Source organism: Cnephaeus nilssonii (assembly GCF_951640355.1).
Source record: "Cnephaeus nilssonii genome assembly, chromosome: 5".
Classification (NCBI taxonomy): domain Eukaryota; kingdom Metazoa; phylum Chordata; class Mammalia; order Chiroptera; family Vespertilionidae; genus Cnephaeus; species Cnephaeus nilssonii.
Window position 1 is genome coordinate 5976451 of NC_137076.1, and position 19488 is coordinate 5995938.

Sequence of the window (19488 nt, forward strand, 5' to 3'; positions counted from 1 at the left end):
GCCTCTCGAATCCGCTGCCAACGACGGCCCTGCTCACACCCACAGCTGGCTCCGGAGCCGCCACTCGCACCTGCTGCCGGTACCCAGTGCTGGCCCTGATTGCTCGGTGCCATCAGTGGGTGCAAGCTGCGGCTGCTAGCCCCAATCGCCCCTGAGGGCTTCTCCACCTCCCCCTTCTCCTGAGAGGTGATCAGGGAAGCAGCTGCTGCTTGCACCCTCTGCTGGCACCAGCCTGGATCTCTCCGCACCGTCAGAGCATGGGAGTGGGAGTGGGGCTGCTGGCAGACTGGGGCTGGGGGCCGCAGCGGGAAGGGTTGGGTAGGGGGCATGGAGGATGGGCCGAGACCCGCCCCTGTGCCCACTGCAGCCTCTTGGCCCATAGTTCCTTTCAAGGTGCATGAATTCGTGCACTGGGCCCCTAGTGTTAACATAAAAAAATTCAAAGCTGCAATTTTTGTGAGTTTATTTGAGCCAAACTGTCAACAATTGCCAGGAAGCAGAATCTCAATGTATTGAGATAACGCTCTGGAGAATGGTGGTTTTTTTATCTTGTTTTACCGGTATATATTACAATCAAAGGAAGAGATGTAAGTGGGTTCCATGAAATCCACTGGTGATAGATTAGGGAAGTGGGAGAAAGCAAAAGGGGGTTGGGGAACCTCTGGAATTGGATAAAAAGTAAAATGATGATCATGCTTCTTTTACATAGGTGGGTGCAGGATAGTTAAGTCAACAATTGAGATGATAACAATAACAATGAGGGCATTTGTGGTCCCCACCCTGGTGCCTCCGCCCTGGCGCCTTGGTGCATTGGTTGTGCCCTGAGGGGTCCAGAAAAAGGGAAGTGACAAGTTACCCTGACATTCCAACAACATGTTATCATAGATGCAAAAGACAACAGACAGGCTCAGTTAAGGTAAAGATTGACTTTTGTCGGGGGAGATCCTGGCCTAGGACATGACTATCCACCATAGACTGCTTTTCAATCAAAAAGCTTTCATTTCAGCCCATCCTTGTATTAGAAATAAGGCGAGCCCCCCAAGTCAGGGGTCTGGGTAGAATACAAAACACTTGGGAACCAAGCAGCAAGGCAAACTTTTTTACTTCTGGGTAGAAGGGTGTGCACACATGATCTGGAAGCACGTGCACACCGAGCAGGTGGTCTGCTCGGCTTTATAATCCCTGATGCACATGACCTGTCCTTTGCTCTTGATTGGAGCTCAGGCGCACAGTCTTTCGCGATTGGCTAATTCAAAGGGAGGGTTTGGCCTTTGCGGTTTTAAAATGGCGGCCCCCAGGGGAGCTACAAGCCATGCGGCCAACATGGTGGCTGCCAAGTCACACAGTCCAAAATGGCCACTGTCTAAACTGTTCTTTGACAGAAAAGATGACTTGTTTATTCTCACACTGTGGTCACTGTAGGTCTGAGTTTGCAAGGCTGCCATTCGGGCCGCCCCTGAGCTAGTCAGGTTAGCATGTGGTCACTTTTCGCCCACAAGGGGGACCTGCTCCCAATATTCGAAGAACCACGATGTGGAAAGGGAGAGCAGAAGGCCCTGGGAAATCCCGGAGGACAGACTCGGGGCCACCAGATGTGCAGGAATGGTTGCCTGTGAGCCAGCGTCACCTGAGGGGTGGCCTTGGTCACAGGCGTCCCAAGGGGCATTGGTGACTGCAGCCGGCTGAGGAGGTGAATCCTGCTCACCTGGCAGGTCTGCTTCTGAGGGGCACTGCCCTGCCTCCTTTCCTCACTCCTCCTTCCCTGCTCCCTCCTCTGCCCTCCTTCCCCACCCCCCCTCCCCCCCCAGGTTCCTGAAGCCGGCCTGCAACAGCTTCCACAACAAACATCCTGGGTCTGTTTGGGGCAGAGGGAAGAACAGGTGGCGCTGCGCTGACCTAGACGTGTCAAAGCCCTCCAAGTGCCAGGGTCGGTGAGGACACCAGGAAGTCCTGGCTCGTGCTCCAGGGCCCTGCCTCCTCAGTCCTCCTGCCCCCACAGTCCTCCTGCCTCCTCAGTCCTCCTGCCTCCTCAGTCCTCCTGCCTCCTCAGTCCTCCTGCCCCCTCAGTCCTCCTGCCCCCTCAGTCCTCCTGCCTCCTCAGTCCTCCTGCCCCCTCAGTCCTCCTGCCCCCACAGTCCTCCTGCCTCCTCAGTCCTCCTGCCCCCACAGTCCTCCTGCCTCCTCAGTCCTCCTGCCTCCTCAGTCCTCCTGCCCCCTCAGTCCTCCTGCCCCCACAGTCCTCCTGCCCCCACAGTCCTCCTGCCCCCTCAGTCCTCCTGCCCCCACAGTCCTCCTGCCTCCTCAGTCCTCCTGCCTCCTCAGTCCTCCTGCCCCCTCAGTCCTCCTGCCCCCACAGTCCTCCTGCCCCCACAGTCCTCCTGCCCCCTCAGTCCTCCTGCCTCCTCAGTCCTCCTGCCCCCTCAGTCCTCCTGCCTCCTCAGTCCTCCTGCCCCCTCAGTCCTCCTGCCCCCTCAGTCCTCCTGCCCCCTCAGTCCTCCTGCCCCCACAGTCCTCCTGCCTCCTCAGTCCTCCTGCCCCCACAGTCCTCCTGCCTCCTCAGTCCTCCTGCCTCCTCAGTCCTCCTGCCCCCTCAGTCCTCCTGCCCCCACAGTCCTCCTGCCCCCACAGTCCTCCTGCCCCCTCAGTCCTCCTGCCCCCACAGTCCTCCTGCCTCCTCAGTCCTCCTGCCTCCTCAGTCCTCCTGCCCCCTCAGTCCTCCTGCCCCCACAGTCCTCCTGCCCCCACAGTCCTCCTGCCCCCTCAGTCCTCCTGCCTCCTCAGTCCTCCTGCCCCCTCAGTCCTCCTGCCTCCTCAGTCCTCCTGCCCCCTCAGTCCTCCTGCCCCCTCAGTCCTCCTGCCCCCACAGTCCTCCCTGCCCCCTCAGTCCTCCTGCCCCCTCAGTCCTCCTGCCTCCTCAGTCCTCCTGCCCCCTCAGTCCTCCTGCCCCCACAGTCCTCCCGCCTCCTCAGTCCTCCCGCCTCCTCAGTCCTCCTGCCCCCTCAGTCCTCCTGCCCCCACAGTCCTCCCTGCCCCCTCAGTCCTCCTGCCCCCGCAGTCCTCCTGCCCCCTCAGTCCTCCTGCCTCCTCAGTCCTCCCTGCCCCCCAGTCCTCCCTGCCCCCACAGTCCTCCTGCCTCCTCAGTCCTCCTGCCTCCTCAGTCCTCCTGCCCTCACAGTCCTCCCTGCCCCCTCAGTCCTCCTGCCCCCACAGTCCTCCCTGCCCCCACAGTCCTCCTGCCTCCTCAGTCCTCCTGCCCCCACAGTCCTCCCTGCCCCCTCAGTCCTCCTGCCTCCTCAGTCCTCCCTGTCCCCTCAGTCCTCCTGCCCCCGCAGTCCTCCTGCCTCCTCAGTCCTCCTGCCCCCACAGTCCTCCTGCCTCCTCAGTCCTCCTGCCTCCTCAGTCCTCCTGCCTCCTCAGTCCTCCCTGCCCCCTCAGTCCTCCTGCCCCCACAGTCCTCCTGCCCCCTCAGTCCTCCTGCCCCCTCAGTCCTCCTGCCTCCTCAGTCCTCCTGCCCCCTCAGTCCTCCTGCCCCCACAGTCCTCCCTGCCCCCTCAGTCCTCCTGCCCCCACAGTCCTCCTGCCCCCTCAGTCCTCCTGCCCCCACAGTCCTCCCTGCCCCCTCAGTCCTCCTGCCTCCTCAGTCCTCCTGCCCCCACAGTCCTCCTGCCTCCTCAGTCCTCCTGCCCCCACAGTCCTCCTGCCCCCTCAGTCCTCCTGCCTCCTCAGTCCTCCTGCCTCCTCAGTCCTCCTGCCCCCACAGTCCTCCTGCCCCCTCAGTCCTCCTGCCTCCTCAGTCCTCCTGCCCCCTCAGTCCTCCCTGCCCCCTCAGTCCTCCTGCCTCCTCAGTCCTCCTGCCTCCTCAGTCCTCCTGCCCCCTCAGTCCTCCTGCCCCCACAGTCCTCCTGCCCCCTCAGTCCTCCTGCCCCCTCAGTCTTCCTGCCCCCACAGTCCTCCTGCCTCCTCGGTCCTCCCTGCCCCCACAGTCCTCCCTGCCTCCTCAGTCCTCCTGCCACAGCCCCGCTGCCAGTCTCACATCCCACCCGTGCACCACCTCCTCTCACAGCACTCCATAAGGGAGGCCATTGCGGCATGCTGGGAGTGGCTTTCTAAATGCTTCAAACTCGCCTGGCCGGCGTGGCTCAGTGGCTGAGTGTTGACCTATGAACCAGGAGGTCACAGTTCAATTGCCGGTCAGGGCACATGCCTGGGTTGTGGGCTCAATTCCCCAGTGTGGGGTGCACAGGAGGCAGCCAATCCATGATTCTCTTATTGATGTCTCTCTCTCTCTCTGTCTCTCTCTCTCTCTCTCTCTCTCTCTCTGGAATCAATAAAAATATATATTAAAAATAATAATAACATAAAATGCTTCAAACTCCTCTGGCACATTTTTTTTTTTCAATTTCAAAGGACTCAGTTTATTAATTGGCCAGATTATAAAAATAACCATGGTAGATACCTTAGTTCATCCTTCTAATCAGCCCATTGATCTGGTCTTCCCTGTCCCAGCATCTCCACCTTTACACAGTGGGTGGTCTTTCTCTCCACCCAGCTCCTGGAGAAGATAAGGGAAGGGCCACAGGAAGTGGTTCACTTCCTCGAAGCGCTTTCCAACGTGTAGATCTCACGACTCAGATCTCCCAAGCAGATGATGCCATATTTACCACGAGATCGAGCAATCAATGAGTTATCTGTCAGGGCAATTCTTTTTTTGTTGATTTTGCCATAACCAGGCTTGTAGATCAATTCCTTTACTGACCTCAGCTTTGGGTACCCCCATGCAAGGTATGGCTCCACCATCGCAGGTTCCTGGGAGCCTTGTTGAGCCTCACAAAGGCGCCGCTGAAGATCTGGCGAAGGCGAAGAAGCTGCGGCACCTTCCGGACCTCGGGGCTCACACCACTGATGCCTCTCATCCTGACGACAAATGCCAATTTGGGTTCGACAGGTACGTAGAAGTTGCCGGCTTTTCTTGCCACCCCAGCCATCCGAATCTCTGTTCTGTTCATCTGCCTGTGTTCCTTGGGACAGTGCTTAGCTTTGTCATAGATGAGCTTCCTTCTTGCCTTTCGAAGCATCTTTTGGGCAAACGTCTTTCTCGGGTGCTTGATCCTCAGCTCTGCGCTTGCAATTCCTTCGCTTTTCCTTGAGGGTTTCCGGCACCGTAGGAACCTTCTCCTTCTCTTCTGCAACCTCCATGGTTCCAGCTGGAAAAGAGCCTCGGACACATTTTAACCAGCTCCCAGGCGATGTACATAGGAAGTTCCTTCCACTCACAGCCCTGGCGGGAGGCCGGCCCAGCTGCAGCATTGTAACCAGGAGCTCCTTCCTTCCCGCCGCTGCGCAGCCCCCCGCAGAGTGCTCCAGCGCGTCCCCTAAGTGGCCTGCTGGTGGGAAGCCAGGGCATTGCAGACGGGCGTTCCGGGAACAAGGCTTTCTCTGCGAGACCACACTCCCCTCCGGGCCGCCAGTGGAGAGGAGGAGAGCGCACAAGAGCTCAGTGGAGCCTTCCCGCAGGCCCTGCCCTTCACATTTTCCCAACAACTCAGAACGCAGCACTCAGAACGCAGCACTCAGCACGGGAAGCAGAGGTGGCGGGGAGCGGCTGGCTGGAGACGGTTCTTTCTAACTTCCTCCTGCTCCTAGTCACGGCTGGCGGTCTGACCCTGGGACACAGGCTCCTCAGAGCGCACGCGCATATCAGAGCAGGACGCTTCTTACCCTTTAGGACAAGCTGATTGCCTGCCTCGCAGTCCATCCGTTTTGTGTGGGATTTTAAATCTTTGTATTGACTTTTAGAGAGAGAGGGAGGGAGGGAGAGGGAGAGAGAGCAAATGCCGCTCGGCTGCCTCCTGCACGCCTCCTACTGGGGATCCAGTCCAACCAGGACATGTGCCCTGACCGGGAACCGAACCGGGAACCGAACCGGCAACCTTTCTGTGCCTAGGACAACACCCAACCAAGCCACACCGGCCCCGCCACAGCTTATCCGTCTTAGTGATAGTGAGAACACACAGAAGCAACAGCCTAGCTTCTAGGCCCTGTGGTATTTTTATTATCGTTCTTTTCCCAGACAGACGGCCATCCAGGGGGTAACACAATGGCCCCAGTGACCACTACCAGCTTCTCAGCTCTGAGCCGGTGTCAGACCAGGCTGGCCGGGTTTCCTGTGTGTGAGCAGCCAGGCCGGCGGCTGGGTCCTCCATGCTGTAGAGGCTACTCATTCAAGGGGCCCCTTTCTCTCCCAGGGGGACATGGCCCGGAGACAGGACCGCGACTCGGGTGCGAGGCTGCCCCTGTCACCGCGTCCAAGGTTGTTCTTATCTGTTTACACGTCTGTCTGGCAACGAGACTGAACTCTGAGGACGGGAAGCAGTCACTGCCTGGAACAGTAACTAACTGTCCGCGTGTTTGCTGAGTGAGTGAGCAAGGGGCCGCCAGACAGCGAGGCTGAGTGAGTGAGCAAGGAGCCGCCAGACAGCGAGGCTGAGTGAGTGAGCAAGGAGGCCGCCAGACAGCGAGGCATGGTTGAGATGTGCAGGGGGCGGGGGGGGGGGGGGGTGCGCTGTGTCTCTCAGGTCCCGCTCCCCACTTTGCAGCCATGTGACATTGCAGTTACCTGTTTGTGTCTCAGCCCATCTGTCAATGGGATTGGTAACAGTCTTCCTTCCTAGGGTTGCTGAATTGGTCCATGTGAAACAGAGAGAAATGCAGGCACACCACTGTTATTAGCATGATTGTCACTACTAGGCAACAAGAATACCCTATTAATAATCGTGCTGGAAGCCCTGCCACGGTAGCTCAGTCGTTGAGTGTCGACCTATGAACCAGGAGATCACGGTTCAATTCCCCATCAGGGCACATGCCTGGGTTGTGGGCTCGATCCCCAGTGGGGGATGTGCAGGAGGCAACAGATTAATGATTCTCTCTCATCATTGATGTTTCTATCTCTCTCTCCCTCCCCCTTCCTCTCTGAAATCAATTAATAATAATAATCCTATATAATAAAAGCCTAATATGCTAAATGTCCAACCATTTGTTTGTTTGACCATTCGACCAGTCGCTATGACGTGCACTGACCACCAGGGGTCAGACACTCTGACCAGTAGATTAGCTTGCTGCTGGGGTCCAGCGATCGGGACTGGGTGAGATGGACCGGACACGCCCTTGAGCCTTCCCGCAGTCCCTCCCTGGCCCTGATCATGCAACAGTGGAGTCCCTTGGCCTGGCCTGCACCCTCTAGCAATCCGGGATCCCTCAGGGAATGTTGGAGAGCCAGTTTCAGCCTGATCTTCGCAGGCCAGGCTGAGGGACCCCACCAGTGCATAAATCTGTGCACCAGGCCTCTGGAAATAATCCTCTCTAATAAAATGGTAATATGCAAATTAACCATCACTCCGCTACATAAACCGCGCCCACCAGCCAATCAGGGCGAGTATGCAAATTAACCCCAATCCAAGATGGCTACAGCCACAGAGAGCAATGTTTCCCAGGTAACAGAGTAAGCCAAGCTTTCCATAGCTGTTGCAGGCCTAAGCCTCCACTCAAGCTACAAAGTTTCAATTATAGAAGGTAAACAAATTCAAACAAATGGCGGCAGAATGGAGCTTGAGAGAGCAGGCCAGGGTTGCCGGCGGCAACAGGGGAAGCAAAGCTTTCCACACACCCTGGCCGGGCTCACCCGCTTAAGGCTACAAAGTTTCAATTGTAGAAGGTGAATTAACTGCCACAGAAATGGCTGCCGGAGCCCCAGGCTTGGCTCCGCTCCAGGCTACAAAGTTTCAATTGTAGAAGGAAAATAAATTCCAGATACCAGGGCCTCCCCTTGGGTTGCCAGGGGGCGTGGTCGGCCTGCAAACCACCATAGGCCCCTCGCTCAGGCCTCCCCACGCCCCAAGGGAGCCCCCACCCTTATCTGTGACACCCTTCAGGGCAAACCAGCTGGCCCCCACTCGTGCACCAGGCCTCTATCCTATCTAATAAAAGAGTAATATACAGATTGACCATCACTGCAACACACAATATAGCTGCCCCCATGTGGTCAAAGATCCTGCCCCCATGTGGACACAAGATGGCCACCACAAGATGGCCAGCAGGAGAGGGCAGTTGGGAGGCACCCGGCCTACAAGGGAGGGCAGTTGTGAGGGACCAGGCCTGCAAGGGAGGGCAGTTGAGAGGGACCAGGCTTGCAAGGGAGGGCAGTTGGAGGTGATCAACCCTGCAGGAGAGGGCAGTTAGGGGTGACCAGGCTGGCAGAGGAGGGAAGTTGGGGGCAAACAGGCTGGCAGGGGAGCAGTTAAGCATCAAACAGGCTGGCAGCAGAGTGGTTAGGGGGTGATCAGGCTGGCAGGCAGAAGCAGTTAGGGGCAATCAGGAAGGCAGGCAGGCAAGCAGTTGGGAGCCAGCAGTCCTGGATTGTGAGAGGGATGTCCGACTGCCCGTTTAGGCCCGATCCTGGTGGGATGGGGCCTAAACGGGCAGTTGGACATCCCTCCAGGAGTCCCAGATTGGAGAGGGTACAGGCTGGGCTGAGGGACAACCCCCTGCCGTGCACGAATTTCGTGCACCGGGCTTCTAGTAATAATAATAATAGTGCGGGAGAATTTCTGACATGGGGTCATGGTTCTTCCCACCAGAGCTTTTGGGAGTAAGAAGCCACGCCAGGTGCTCAGCACACAGTGACACCTGGGACGAGCTGTGCCATCTCTGAGCAGGATGTGGCTGATGTTGGGCCTACTTCTGCACACACAGAGCATTGAACACATGCCTGGCCTCCAGAAAGCCTCTTTCCTACAGACTGCTGTGTGGATCCGTTAGTCCACACCTCCTGCCTGCTCCCACCCAGCGCCTCCAGCACCTACATCCCCGGCAGCCGGCACTTTCGCTGTCACTGACGGACCTGCTGTCCATCTCCTCACCCTGAGCCCGTAGCTCGCCTTTGGGTTTGCTTACGGAGTTGCACATCCTAGGCGTCTGGGCATGTGTATAACGACAGGCACCACATAGTATCACACGGAGTCGTTTCACTGCCCTAAAGATCCACTGCAAATGACTTCTGTTCATTTTTGAAACAATTATGAGAGAGATCGCTATTCCCATTCTTAAAAGATGAGGGAAGTGGGGCTCAGTGAGGTTGAAGATTACACACCAGCAGGCGGGTCACCTGGCCCCGAGCCCAGCATCTGTCTGCTCCCAGCTGCCTCCCGCCGAACACGCCGGGCGCAGGTGGATCCCAGAGAGTGGGCACTGCTCCCCACAGCGGCGCCCGGCTCCGGAGGGTGCCAGCGCCCTGCAGCCTGTGGTGCTGCGGTCCCAGGGACAGCGACACGCAGCACCGGCGGGTCCTGGGCCTCCCTCCAGACACGGGAGGAAAGACAACCCAAGCAGCAAGCCCAAGGGACGCCGGGCTTCCATGTAGAAGGCAAGGCCTGGCTAGTCCGCCTGGCCTCCCAGCAACCCGAGCGCGGGCTCCCATTGACCGTGGGACAAGGTCACGTTCCCAGCCATGCCCACGTTCCTTACGGACACTTCCCTAATGCAAAACACCGGTACCTGGCGGGGAGCACAGCGCAGGTCCACACACGCCACAGGCCTGGGCTCTCCCGAGGCTTCCAGGGCCTGAGTTTATCCGAGGACGTCCGAGGCGAGCCCCCGGGCCTGGGGCACGTTTCCTCCCCCCCTCCGCCCGGAGCAAGTGTGAGAAGTAGGAAATGCCACTCTAGGCATCTGTGTGAACCCTCAGAACAAACTGTAAGAACTGTATGTCTGAAATGTTTGTGTTAACGCGCGGGCGGGTGTGGAGTTCCATCCAGAAAACCTTCAAAATACCATCTTTCTATTCTGCACTCTTTGGTCCCGAAATAGCTAAGATGTGCTTTCACAGAAGCGTAACTTCAATCCTGACAGGCGTCTTCACCCCTAAATTCCGAGCTCCTCGGTCACGCGGAGATTATTTTTGGAGTTTTTTTTACAATTCCGATGCTGCCCCCTGGTGGCCACAGGGCTCACGTGCCGAACAAAAAGTTTAGGTCAGGCTGGGCATGTGTTTCCCCAAATGGGGGGCAACGGTGGGTACCCCCCTCCGTGGACCCCTCCCGGGGGCCCAAGGCTGCGGTGAATTGGAGACGCCTTGTGCATGACCTGGAAGGAATTCCCCCTCAGCCCTTATTCCCAACGGCAGGCAGAGCGGGTGGTGAGGAGAGGCGTGTGGAACAGAAAGGAAGCGTGATGTCAGCGCATCAATGCACATCAAAATCCTGCATTTAAAAATACAGTTTGCCTTCTTATAGAAATAAAGTTTTATTGGAACACAGAAATGAAAATATTTGTGAGCATTTAGAAGTGACGCCATCGGAGGACCACTCAATCAGACTGTCCGCTTTGCCAGGGTGCAGGGAATATTCCAGAGGTAGGTCAGTGGTTTCCCGTTCCTTCACTCCCGGGTACCAGCCGTGCCAGCACGCTGGCAGAGTTGGCAGCGGGGAACCTGGAACCAGTCCTGTCCCCAGGGGTGACCTTAACCGCATGACTAGCCTCTGACTCAGCGTCTCTGCCTTGCTCTCTCACCTGCCGTGTCCCGGGGGCCGCCCTTCGCTCAGGTCCACGGGTGCAGCGTCCTGAAGCGCCAGCGGCTGGGCCGCCGCAAGTGACCGACGGCCCGATGCCCAGCGGACCTCCTGCACGTCTGTGCATTTCTCTGCGAGAGACGGGGGAGGACAGAGTCACCACTGTGTGGGTTTAACTGTTCATAGACACTGCCACATTGCCCTCCTGTTCCAATTCACACTCCCACCGGAGGGGCTGGGAGCGCTGCCCGCCCACGCCCACGCCCACGCCCACCGCGGAATCTGATCAAACTGGCCGGCGTCCAGGGAGAGCAGGCAGGACGGCGGAGCGGGCCATCCTCTCAGATCTTCCTCTGTAGAACCCAGCAGAGAGACGTTTAAAAAGCTCTCGTGCGAAAGAAGAATCCAAGTTAGGCTTTGTCACCGGGAGTGTGGGTCCCGTTCTGCTCACCCAGGCGCACCTGGTCTGAACTCTGTGGCCCCACCTGGCCCTGAAGAGCTCGGGACCGAAGCTACCTGTGCAATGGCCGAGGGGCCAAATATCCACCGAAAATATCTATTTTGCTTGGTAGTATCATTTTGTATCATGCTTGGTAGTATCATTGCTTGAAAATATCATTTTTGCTAAGGAGCTGACACCATCTCATAAGGCAATTGTAACAATGCAACCATTTTTACTCATTTTTTTGTTTGTTTGGATCCCAATGTTAAGAAAACGAACTAGGTAAAAACTGTCTAATAGCCAATTAACTTATAAGAAGACGTTCAATCTCATCAATAAGCTACAAATAGAGTTTGTTTTAATCTATGAGATTGGAAAAGATACAAAAGACTAACAAAAGCTCTTTGCAACGCTCTAAGGAAATTGACACATGCATGCACTGTTGGGTATGAGCATCAATGGGTATAAGATTTCTGGAAATAAATCTAACAATCACAGAAATACTTTAGCTCAACAATTCTATTTCCTGGGATTTACCCTAAGGAAACAATTATGGAATACGCCACTTAGCTGAGGGCCTCCAGAGGTACTCTGTTCACTTGTACTAAAGAAAAATTGGGAACAGTGTGCGGGTTTGTGATGTAAACTGTGGCTCCAGGTACAACGCAGTACGTGCAGCCATGTAAACCCTGAAGTAGATCTGTGTGCTAGGTTATATCCCATTTGACCCTTCAGACCTATTTATCTTTAATATATATTTTTTATTTTTTTATTTTTTAGAGAGAAAGGAAGGAAGAGGGATAGAAAGATAGAAACATCCATGAGAGAGGAAGTCATAAATTGCTGCCTCCTGCACAGCCCCCACTGGGGATCGAGCCTGCAACCTGGGCATGTGCCCTGGCCAGGAATTGAACCGGCGACCTCTTGGTACCTGGGTCAGCGCTCACCCGCTGAGCCGCACCAGCAGGACCGGATCTACTTTTTACCCTTGAGGGCCCCGCCTTGTGTCCCCAAAGGGGCATCAATGAGCTCCCTTGTCCTCCGGCTTCGGGCTGGATTGGCCGGGGGCACTGGTAAGAAATGCAGAGCTGAGAAGATTGTGCAATCTGAGCGTTTCTTCCGTTTCCCAGCTGAGTCACCACGGGTGGCTGTCCCTCTCCTGGGTCCTATAACCACACTTCCCTTCACCCCTTCAGACCTGGAGGGGGCAGCTCCGGCTCCCCACTGCTGCTGTACCTGGGGCTGTTCACCAGCCTTTGTAGGTTCCCCTTACCCTAGCGCAGTCCTGTAATGCAGGTTCACTTCGGCCAGCCCTTAGTGAAAGCTCAAAGGCACAGGAGCCCACGGATGCAGCATTCCCATCCACCCGTCCAAAATCACAGCAAAACCCACGCTGCTGGGTGTGGTGCGCAACAACGTTTAGCTGCACGCGGAACTTAAATGCCCAAACACGTGCACTTTCCTGTATGAGCTATTGTGTCTCGTTTTAGAGGACCATTTTTTAAAAATATTTTTATGGATTCCAGAGAGGCACGGAGAGGGAGAGATATAGAAACATCAGTGATGAGAGAGAATCACTGATCGGCTGCCTCCTGCACGCCCCCCACTGGGAACCCCCCACACTGGGGATGGAGCTTGCAACCTCTGGCCTGTGCCCTGACTGGGAATTGAAAGGGGACCTTCTGGTTCACAGGTTGACACTCAACCACTGAGCCACGCTGGCCGGGCTAGAGCACCATTTAGAAAGAAAAGCATCAGACTGAGGGTTGAAGAAGGAAAAGTAACCCGTTTCATAATTCAATGCAAACATTCCCCAAGTGTCAGGTGATCGTGACCCGCAGACAACCAGGGGTTAACTAAGGTGGCGCGACCCACCGGCGGGGAAATGGCACCTACTCCACTCGGCACCTGCCCTGTTCCCGCTGTTTCCACAGCACCTAACACCGCAGAACAAAGTTAAGAAAACGAACACGTTAGTTACAAACCAGGAGGAAGTCATGGCAGAGCACAGAGCTCCTAAAGGAAGAGTCTAGGATACAGCAAGACTCCCACGGCCCAATCGTAAAAGACAAGCACCCCAAACGGCCCGTGCAGAGAAGCAATACCAAGCGATGCCCGGTGTAGACAAACATCAGACACTTGTTACAAGAATGAACCCACTACCATTACTGCCCTCATATTTCACCCACGCTCTGAATACAACGAGCCATTTGGCATTTTTTAAAGATACTTCAATCCGCGTTAGACATGTCCATTACAAAGGAAGTCTGCCCTGGCCAGTGTGGCTCAGTGGTTGGGCATGGTCTTGTACATCAAAAGGTTGCCAGTTCAACTCCTTGTCAGGGCACATGGCCAGGTGGTAGGCTCAATCCCTGGTAGGGGGCGGGCATGCAGGATGTAGCTGGTTGATGTTCCACTCACACATTGATGTTTCTCTCTCCCTCTCCCTTCCTCTCTTTCTAAAACCAATACAAATGTGTTTTATATTTTTTTTTAAAGAGGAAATCTTATGTCCTGGCTGGGTGGCTCAGTTGGCTGGAGAATCATCCCGTACACCAAAAGGTTGCAGGTTCAATCCCCCAGTCGGTGAGTGTGCAGAAGGCAACCAATCCATGTTTCTTTTTCACACTGATGTCTCTCTCTCTCTCTCTCTCTCTCTCTCAAATCAATAAAAAAACAACAACACATCCTCAAGTGAGGATTTTTAAAAAAGGAAATCTGATATAAAAATAAACATTTCCTCATCCATTAATCTCATCCTAATTAACTCTCTAAAAATATGGTTAATTATAATTCACACAAAAATACTGAGTTACATATAATTATGTCTTTATTTCATGGCCTTTTAAAAAACATAAACCACTGAGTATTTTGAAAAGCATTCACGGAATCATCATGTTGCAGCCACAATGTCACAAAATAAAGGGACACAGAATGGCCTGCAGAGCAGAACAGAACAGCCTGGGCCGCCTGCCGCTGGCCTGGCGAGGAAGGTGCTCACCAGGAGTGACGAGCGGACCCAGGACCACAGGTCTCCGCTGTCAGCACCACTAACGTCAGTCACAGGACCTGCTCCCAGGAGACCACTGTGGACACCTGCAAGGTGGATAGCTGTCAGGCTAACCTCTGGCAGCATCTTCAATTAGCTCCATTTTCTCCTTTCCCTCCGGAAGACAAGTTCAAGGGCCAGCCTCCAGGAGCAGTGAGACCACGGGACACCAAGCATGTGACTCGGTCAACCCCTCCCGGCTAGTTCTACAACATGAGAAAGATGGAGACGTGTACCGTGTTGTATGATGCAGTAGCCACTAGCCACATGCGGCTGTTTAAATTATTTAGAAATTAGATACATTTTATTGAGAAATGGAATGAAATTAAAACCCCCTTCCCCGGTCACACAGGGGGCACGCTGGGAGGCAGACAGGACCTTCCTGTGAGCACAGAAAGCCCGTGGACGGCGCTGGTCGTGGGAAGGGATTCTTCTCCCTTCGCTCAGCCGGCGTGTAGGCTGCGTGTGGAAGCAGCTCTGAGAAGCAACTTTTCTCCCAGAATAGCCCAGGTTGGCGATGGAGTCACCAAAGTGGTTTCTTTACATAGAACACCCTCCCCGGTGGTGAAAGGAGGATCCTTGTATGGGAGGGGGCTACACCGGCCAGACTCCTCCCAAAATCTGTCGGGAAAACTGGAGCAGAGGTAAGTGAAGCAGATGGGGGAGCGGCCCGCGGTGGAGGTAGGCTGGGGGGCTCTCCACCCCAGGCTCCATGAGAAGGCGATGCCCACATATGCGGGGTCCCCAGGCCCGCCTCCAGAAGCCCTGGGTGGGCAGTGCGCTGGCTGAGATGGCGGCCCTGGCGATGCTGGAGAGCAGGCCGAGCCGTCTTCCCGCGCACGCTCTGAGCAGAGCCGCGGTGCCGGGCGCGGTGCCGGTTGTCAAACATTGTGCTCCTTTACAACTGCATTCCGTAGCCGGGCGCAGACTGCGAGCTGTGCACCCCTGATCCACCATCACCTTCTTCCTTATCAAGGCTCTGGCCAGTGTGGCTCAGTGGGTTGGCACCATCCCGTGCACCGAAGGGTTGCTGGTTCCATCCCCAGTGCGGGGCGTGCAGGAGCAGCCAGTCAATGTTCTGCTCTCACATTGATGCTTCTCTCTGGCTCCCTCTCCCTCTCCCTAAAAATCAATTTTAAACATCTTTAAAAAATAAAAATAAATAAAAAAGAGTACTCAGATGTTTGTAGAAGGCAGTTGTATGTCCAGCTACAAAATCTCCATTTCTCAGGCAGCTTTGCAGACGCCACGGACCCCATCTGGCCGGGAGACGGAAGCAAAGGCTGCTGGGCGGCCGAGAAAGCTTGAAAAGGGAGCCCAGCCACCCGGCGTGTCCGTGGGCTTCCCCTCCTGCCTTCTCCCGGGACCCAGAGGAAAAGCCAGGGAGGCTCGGGGCCGCCTGGACCTGACGTGTGAGCTGAAGGACACCGCGTGGCCTCCCCCACTCCTCCGTTCAGGGGGACAGACGGAACCGCTCAGACCAGGGCCTTCGGGAGAGCAATCCGCCTTGGCGCCACGAGGAAAGCGAGATCTCCACCTGCAAGTAAAAGGCACCTCCCTGAGGAATCTGTGCACAGCAGTCCGTGCCAGTGAGTCCAGGCATGCCACCAGCCGGAGCTCGGCACAGCGTGTGAACTCGCCCCACCGCGCCCGCCAGGCCAGGCGGCGGAGACCGTCGGCTCATTCTGTCAAGTAGCCGCCGTGGCGGAAAACGGGCGGCGCTGCAGCTCAGTCCGGCAGGACGCTTTTCCATTGCGCTCTGGTGACTCTCACACGCAGACCATTCATGGACCACCGTTTAATGTTTAACTTCATTCACTTCGTGTGAACAACATATGAAATGGAGAACTGAGAATGTATTTCACTGACTCAAATGAACAAACAAAAATCAACGCCAAGCTCTGCAACTCGACTCCCCCCCCCCCCCCGCCCCCCGGTGTGGGACACACACACCGGGCGGTGATTCCGAATGATCCCGGCGTTTTCACTGGGGGTCTAGCTTCAGTGAGCACCTCAGAGCAGCTGCGAACATTAGAAACAGCCCAGCAGATGCTTCCCGTGCACACACAGCACCACCGTGCTCTACACCCGTGGTCGGCAAACTCATTAGTCCACAGAGCCCAATACCAACAGGACAACGATTGAAATTTCTTTGGAGAGCCACATTTTTTAAACTTAAACTTTCTTCTATCGCCACTTCTTCAACATAGACTCGCCCAGGCCGTGGTATTTTGTGGAAGAGCCACACTCAAGGGGCCAAAGAGCCGCATGTGGCTCACGAGCCGCAGTTTGCCGACCACAGCTCTACACGACCCTAGCTGGACAGCACGAGGCAGAAAAACACGCCTTTCCCACGGTCCTAAATGGTTTAAACGTTCACAATGTTGAAAATGTGGCCCTTTAAAACGTGTAAGGATTGCACGTGGGCAGACCAAGCTGGAACACGAAAGCCAGGCTGCAGATTCCCACTCACCTACGTCCAGGTCCCCCCCGCCCCCCCCCACCCCCCCCCCCCCGCGCGGGAGGCAGCACAGAGCGCGGCACTGCGCGGCGCTCCGGCGCATCCTCTCTGGCCTGGGAGTCGCACGGCGGCACCAGTCCTGTGCCTGCGGCGGTGCCCACACGGCAGTCCCGGCCGGGACCCCCTCCACCGGACAGGGTAGGTTTTGCAGGCGTGCAAGCGGTGTCAACGCGAGTGGGTGTCCGTCACGGAGAACGGCAGTTCGCTGCACTCACACATCTGGTTGTCGGTGAAACACTCAAGGTCACCCTAATAAGATTTGGAGTCATTTCCAACAGCTGGAATGCAGAAACAGTAATGAAATAAGAACACTTGAAATAAAATACTAGCATTACATACTGATTGAATTGTGGCCCATTTCCTTATAATGCAAGAAATTCAACTCCGCTTCTAACATGGCTAAACACCTTTTATTAGAAATAAAACATAGGGGTCTTCTATGACTGGGTCCCACGATATAATGAGCAGCTATTTGAACCGCGCCTGACTCTGCGGACGTCACGGTCCCGAGCCCGTCTGGACACCGTCTTCATAAAGGCGCAGTGTTCACGTGGGACGCTGGGGACACGTTTCCTTATGGATGGTGAACATGCTGTGGCCAGTGCCCACGCTCACCACTCTGTCTACACTCCTCTGTGCCAGGTCTTGGCTCAGTCTGAGCTGAGGCAAGTGAGTGTGTGAAAGGCTGGAGGCCAGGGCGTGGCCGGGGCAGAGCCGCCGAGGTGTGCGGCCTGGAGCTAGACCCTCGTGGCGGTCAGAGCTTTCCATGGAGAGTGTACACAGGGAGCAAAAATGTGAGTTCAAAGGTAGTTCTAATCAGTCTACGTTGGTTTTTGGAAAAACAATGATTGGAAAAATACTAGGAAAAGGTGGCTCCTACGCAGGTGTCAGCGTTTCAAAAGCAAGGCAGGACACCGGGCACCCAGCTCTGAGGGCAGAGTGAGGACCCAGCCTCTCAGAGCACAGGGCCGGCTCCAGGCGGAGGGCGGGTGGATGGGAGCGGAGTGATGACTGGATTAGATTACAAGGAGGGCAGAGAGTGGCACGGGGCACAGAGAAAGGCAACCAGTCCTTTCGTAGGAAACTGCATCAGTAGCACCAGCCAGAGAGACAGGTCTAAACCCTCACTCCACCCTGACCTCTCACCTCCACCCTGACCTCTCACCTCCACCCTGACCTCTCATCTCCATCGTGACCTCTCACCTCCACCCTGACCTCTCACTTCCATCCTCACCTCTCACCTCCACCCTGATTTCTCACCTCCATCCTGACCTCTCACCTCCATCCTGACCTCTCACTTCCACTCTGACCTCTCACCTCTATCCTGACCTCTCACCTCCACTCTGATCTCTCTCCTGCACCCTGACCTCTCACCTCCATCCTGACCTCTCACCTCCACTCTGACCTCTCACCTCCACCCTGACCTCTCACCTCCATCCTGACCTCTCACTTTTTTAGACCCTGGTCTTCCACCCTCCTTCCCGGGCCTGCTTACCATTTGTGGAAACCTGGTGGTTCCCACCCTTCCGGGCAGGTTCCCGGAGCACCGGCTGTAACTGAGGCTTGGTCCTGGGCACACCTGCCCAGGGCAGCCGCTTGGCTCTGGAGCGAGACCCCATAAATCGAAGAAAAGGCATCTGTAAGATGAAGAGGTTATTTCCCAAATTAATGCCTGGAGGCGCCCAGGGCGACTGGAGGGACATCCACTCCTGGGCCTGGGCCTTGCTCCGGCACCGCGGTGCACAGACGGCAGGCACTCTTTGCCCAGCCTCCTAGGAACCCACGCCCTGTGCTCAGCCTCCAGACTCTAAACCGGCCCGCAGCCACCCCGCACCAACGCGCTGGTGGCTACAACAGGAGGGGGTTAAGGGGAGGACAGGCTTCCCCATAAGGACCGGCCACTGACTCCTCTCTCCCCGCACCGAGGCCTCACCCCATTAGCATCCACCAAGCGCACAGACCAGACGGTAAAGCAGTGTTGGCGGTACTTGAAGCACGCCCTGCTTCCTCCCGCCTCCCACCCCGAAACCACATTCTTCCTCGTAATGTGGGTACTTAGATGGACGTTAGATTTTGTCTGGAAGTGGCTGGACTCCACCTGGTTTAGCTTTCCGCCCCTTGGGTACAAGCTCTTTCCAATTGGACCTGGAAGAAGAGCTGGCTGCAAAGGCATCTCTCCCCGCCCCACAAAACGGAAAAGCTCGGTCCATCCCTCGGAGCACAGCACCCGCCCAGCCCAGACCCGCGCACCCGCCCAGACCCGCGCACCTGCTGCCCGCACCCAGCGGGCCTGAGCCTGCGCCTCCCGGGGGCGCGGAGACGCCCGCCCCCTCGCCGCCCCCACCGTGCGCTGGAACAGACCTGCCCACGCCGCAGCCGCAGGCCCTGGAACCCGGCAGCCGAGCGCACGGAGTCGGGGAGACCCGGCGGCGCCGCAGCCCGCACTCTCCCGCCAGCCCGGCGGCGCAGGTCACATCTCCTGCTCGCGGGGGATGCCCCAAGGCTCCCGCAGCGAGAGGCGCCCGGGCTGCAGCGCCCCGGCCGTGCTGGCCGCCGAGTTCATCAGCTGCTTGATGAGCAGGAAGAGCAGGAGGAAGAGCAGGAAGAGCAGGAAGAAGAAGAGCGCCAGGTAGAGCAGGAAGTTGAGCTCCCACTCCATCCTGCGGGCAGGCTCGGCGCCGAGCGCTCCAGGTGCCGCGGGCGGGAAGGGCGCGCCTGGCTCCCCCTCCGTCTCCTCCGGCCGCGCCGGGAAGAGCCCGCGGGCTGGTGCGATGCTGCCCGGCGCCCCCGGCAGCAGAGCCCCCCGCCTGCCTCGCCGAGGTCCCCTCCCGGGCTCCTGGGGACGCGCGGACTTCGCGGAGGGGACGCCGGAGGAGAGGTCCGGGCCCAGCCTCCCAGGGGGGCCGAGCTGGTG

At 56.7% G+C, this 19488-nt stretch overlaps 1 protein-coding gene and 1 pseudogene across 3 annotated transcripts; both read right to left on the minus strand.

Annotated features, from left to right (window-relative positions):
• Positions 1 to 4457: 4457 nt before the first annotated feature.
• On the minus strand, positions 4458 to 5205 carry LOC307100637 (large ribosomal subunit protein uL30-like; annotated as a pseudogene). Its single transcript has one exon. The product of its transcript is annotated as a large ribosomal subunit protein uL30-like (transcript).
• An 11387-nt stretch (positions 5206 to 16592) lies between these two features.
• On the minus strand, positions 16593 to 19233 carry SMIM43 (small integral membrane protein 43; the record flags this gene model as incomplete). 2 transcript variants are annotated; one of them, XM_079771696.1, is made up of 3 exons in its annotated part: positions 16593 to 16852; positions 18070 to 18211; positions 18936 to 19233. In XM_079771696.1, one exon carries the CDS (start codon positions 19231 to 19233, stop codon positions 19045 to 19047), a length of 189 nt encoding a protein of 62 aa, XP_079627822.1. In that variant the 3' UTR covers positions 16593 to 16852; positions 18070 to 18211; positions 18936 to 19044. The 2 variants fall into 2 exon arrangements, with proteins under 2 accessions (XP_079627822.1, XP_079627821.1); XM_079771695.1 differs by having other exon boundaries at positions 18843 to 19233.
• Between the last annotated feature and the right edge of the window lie 255 nt (positions 19234 to 19488).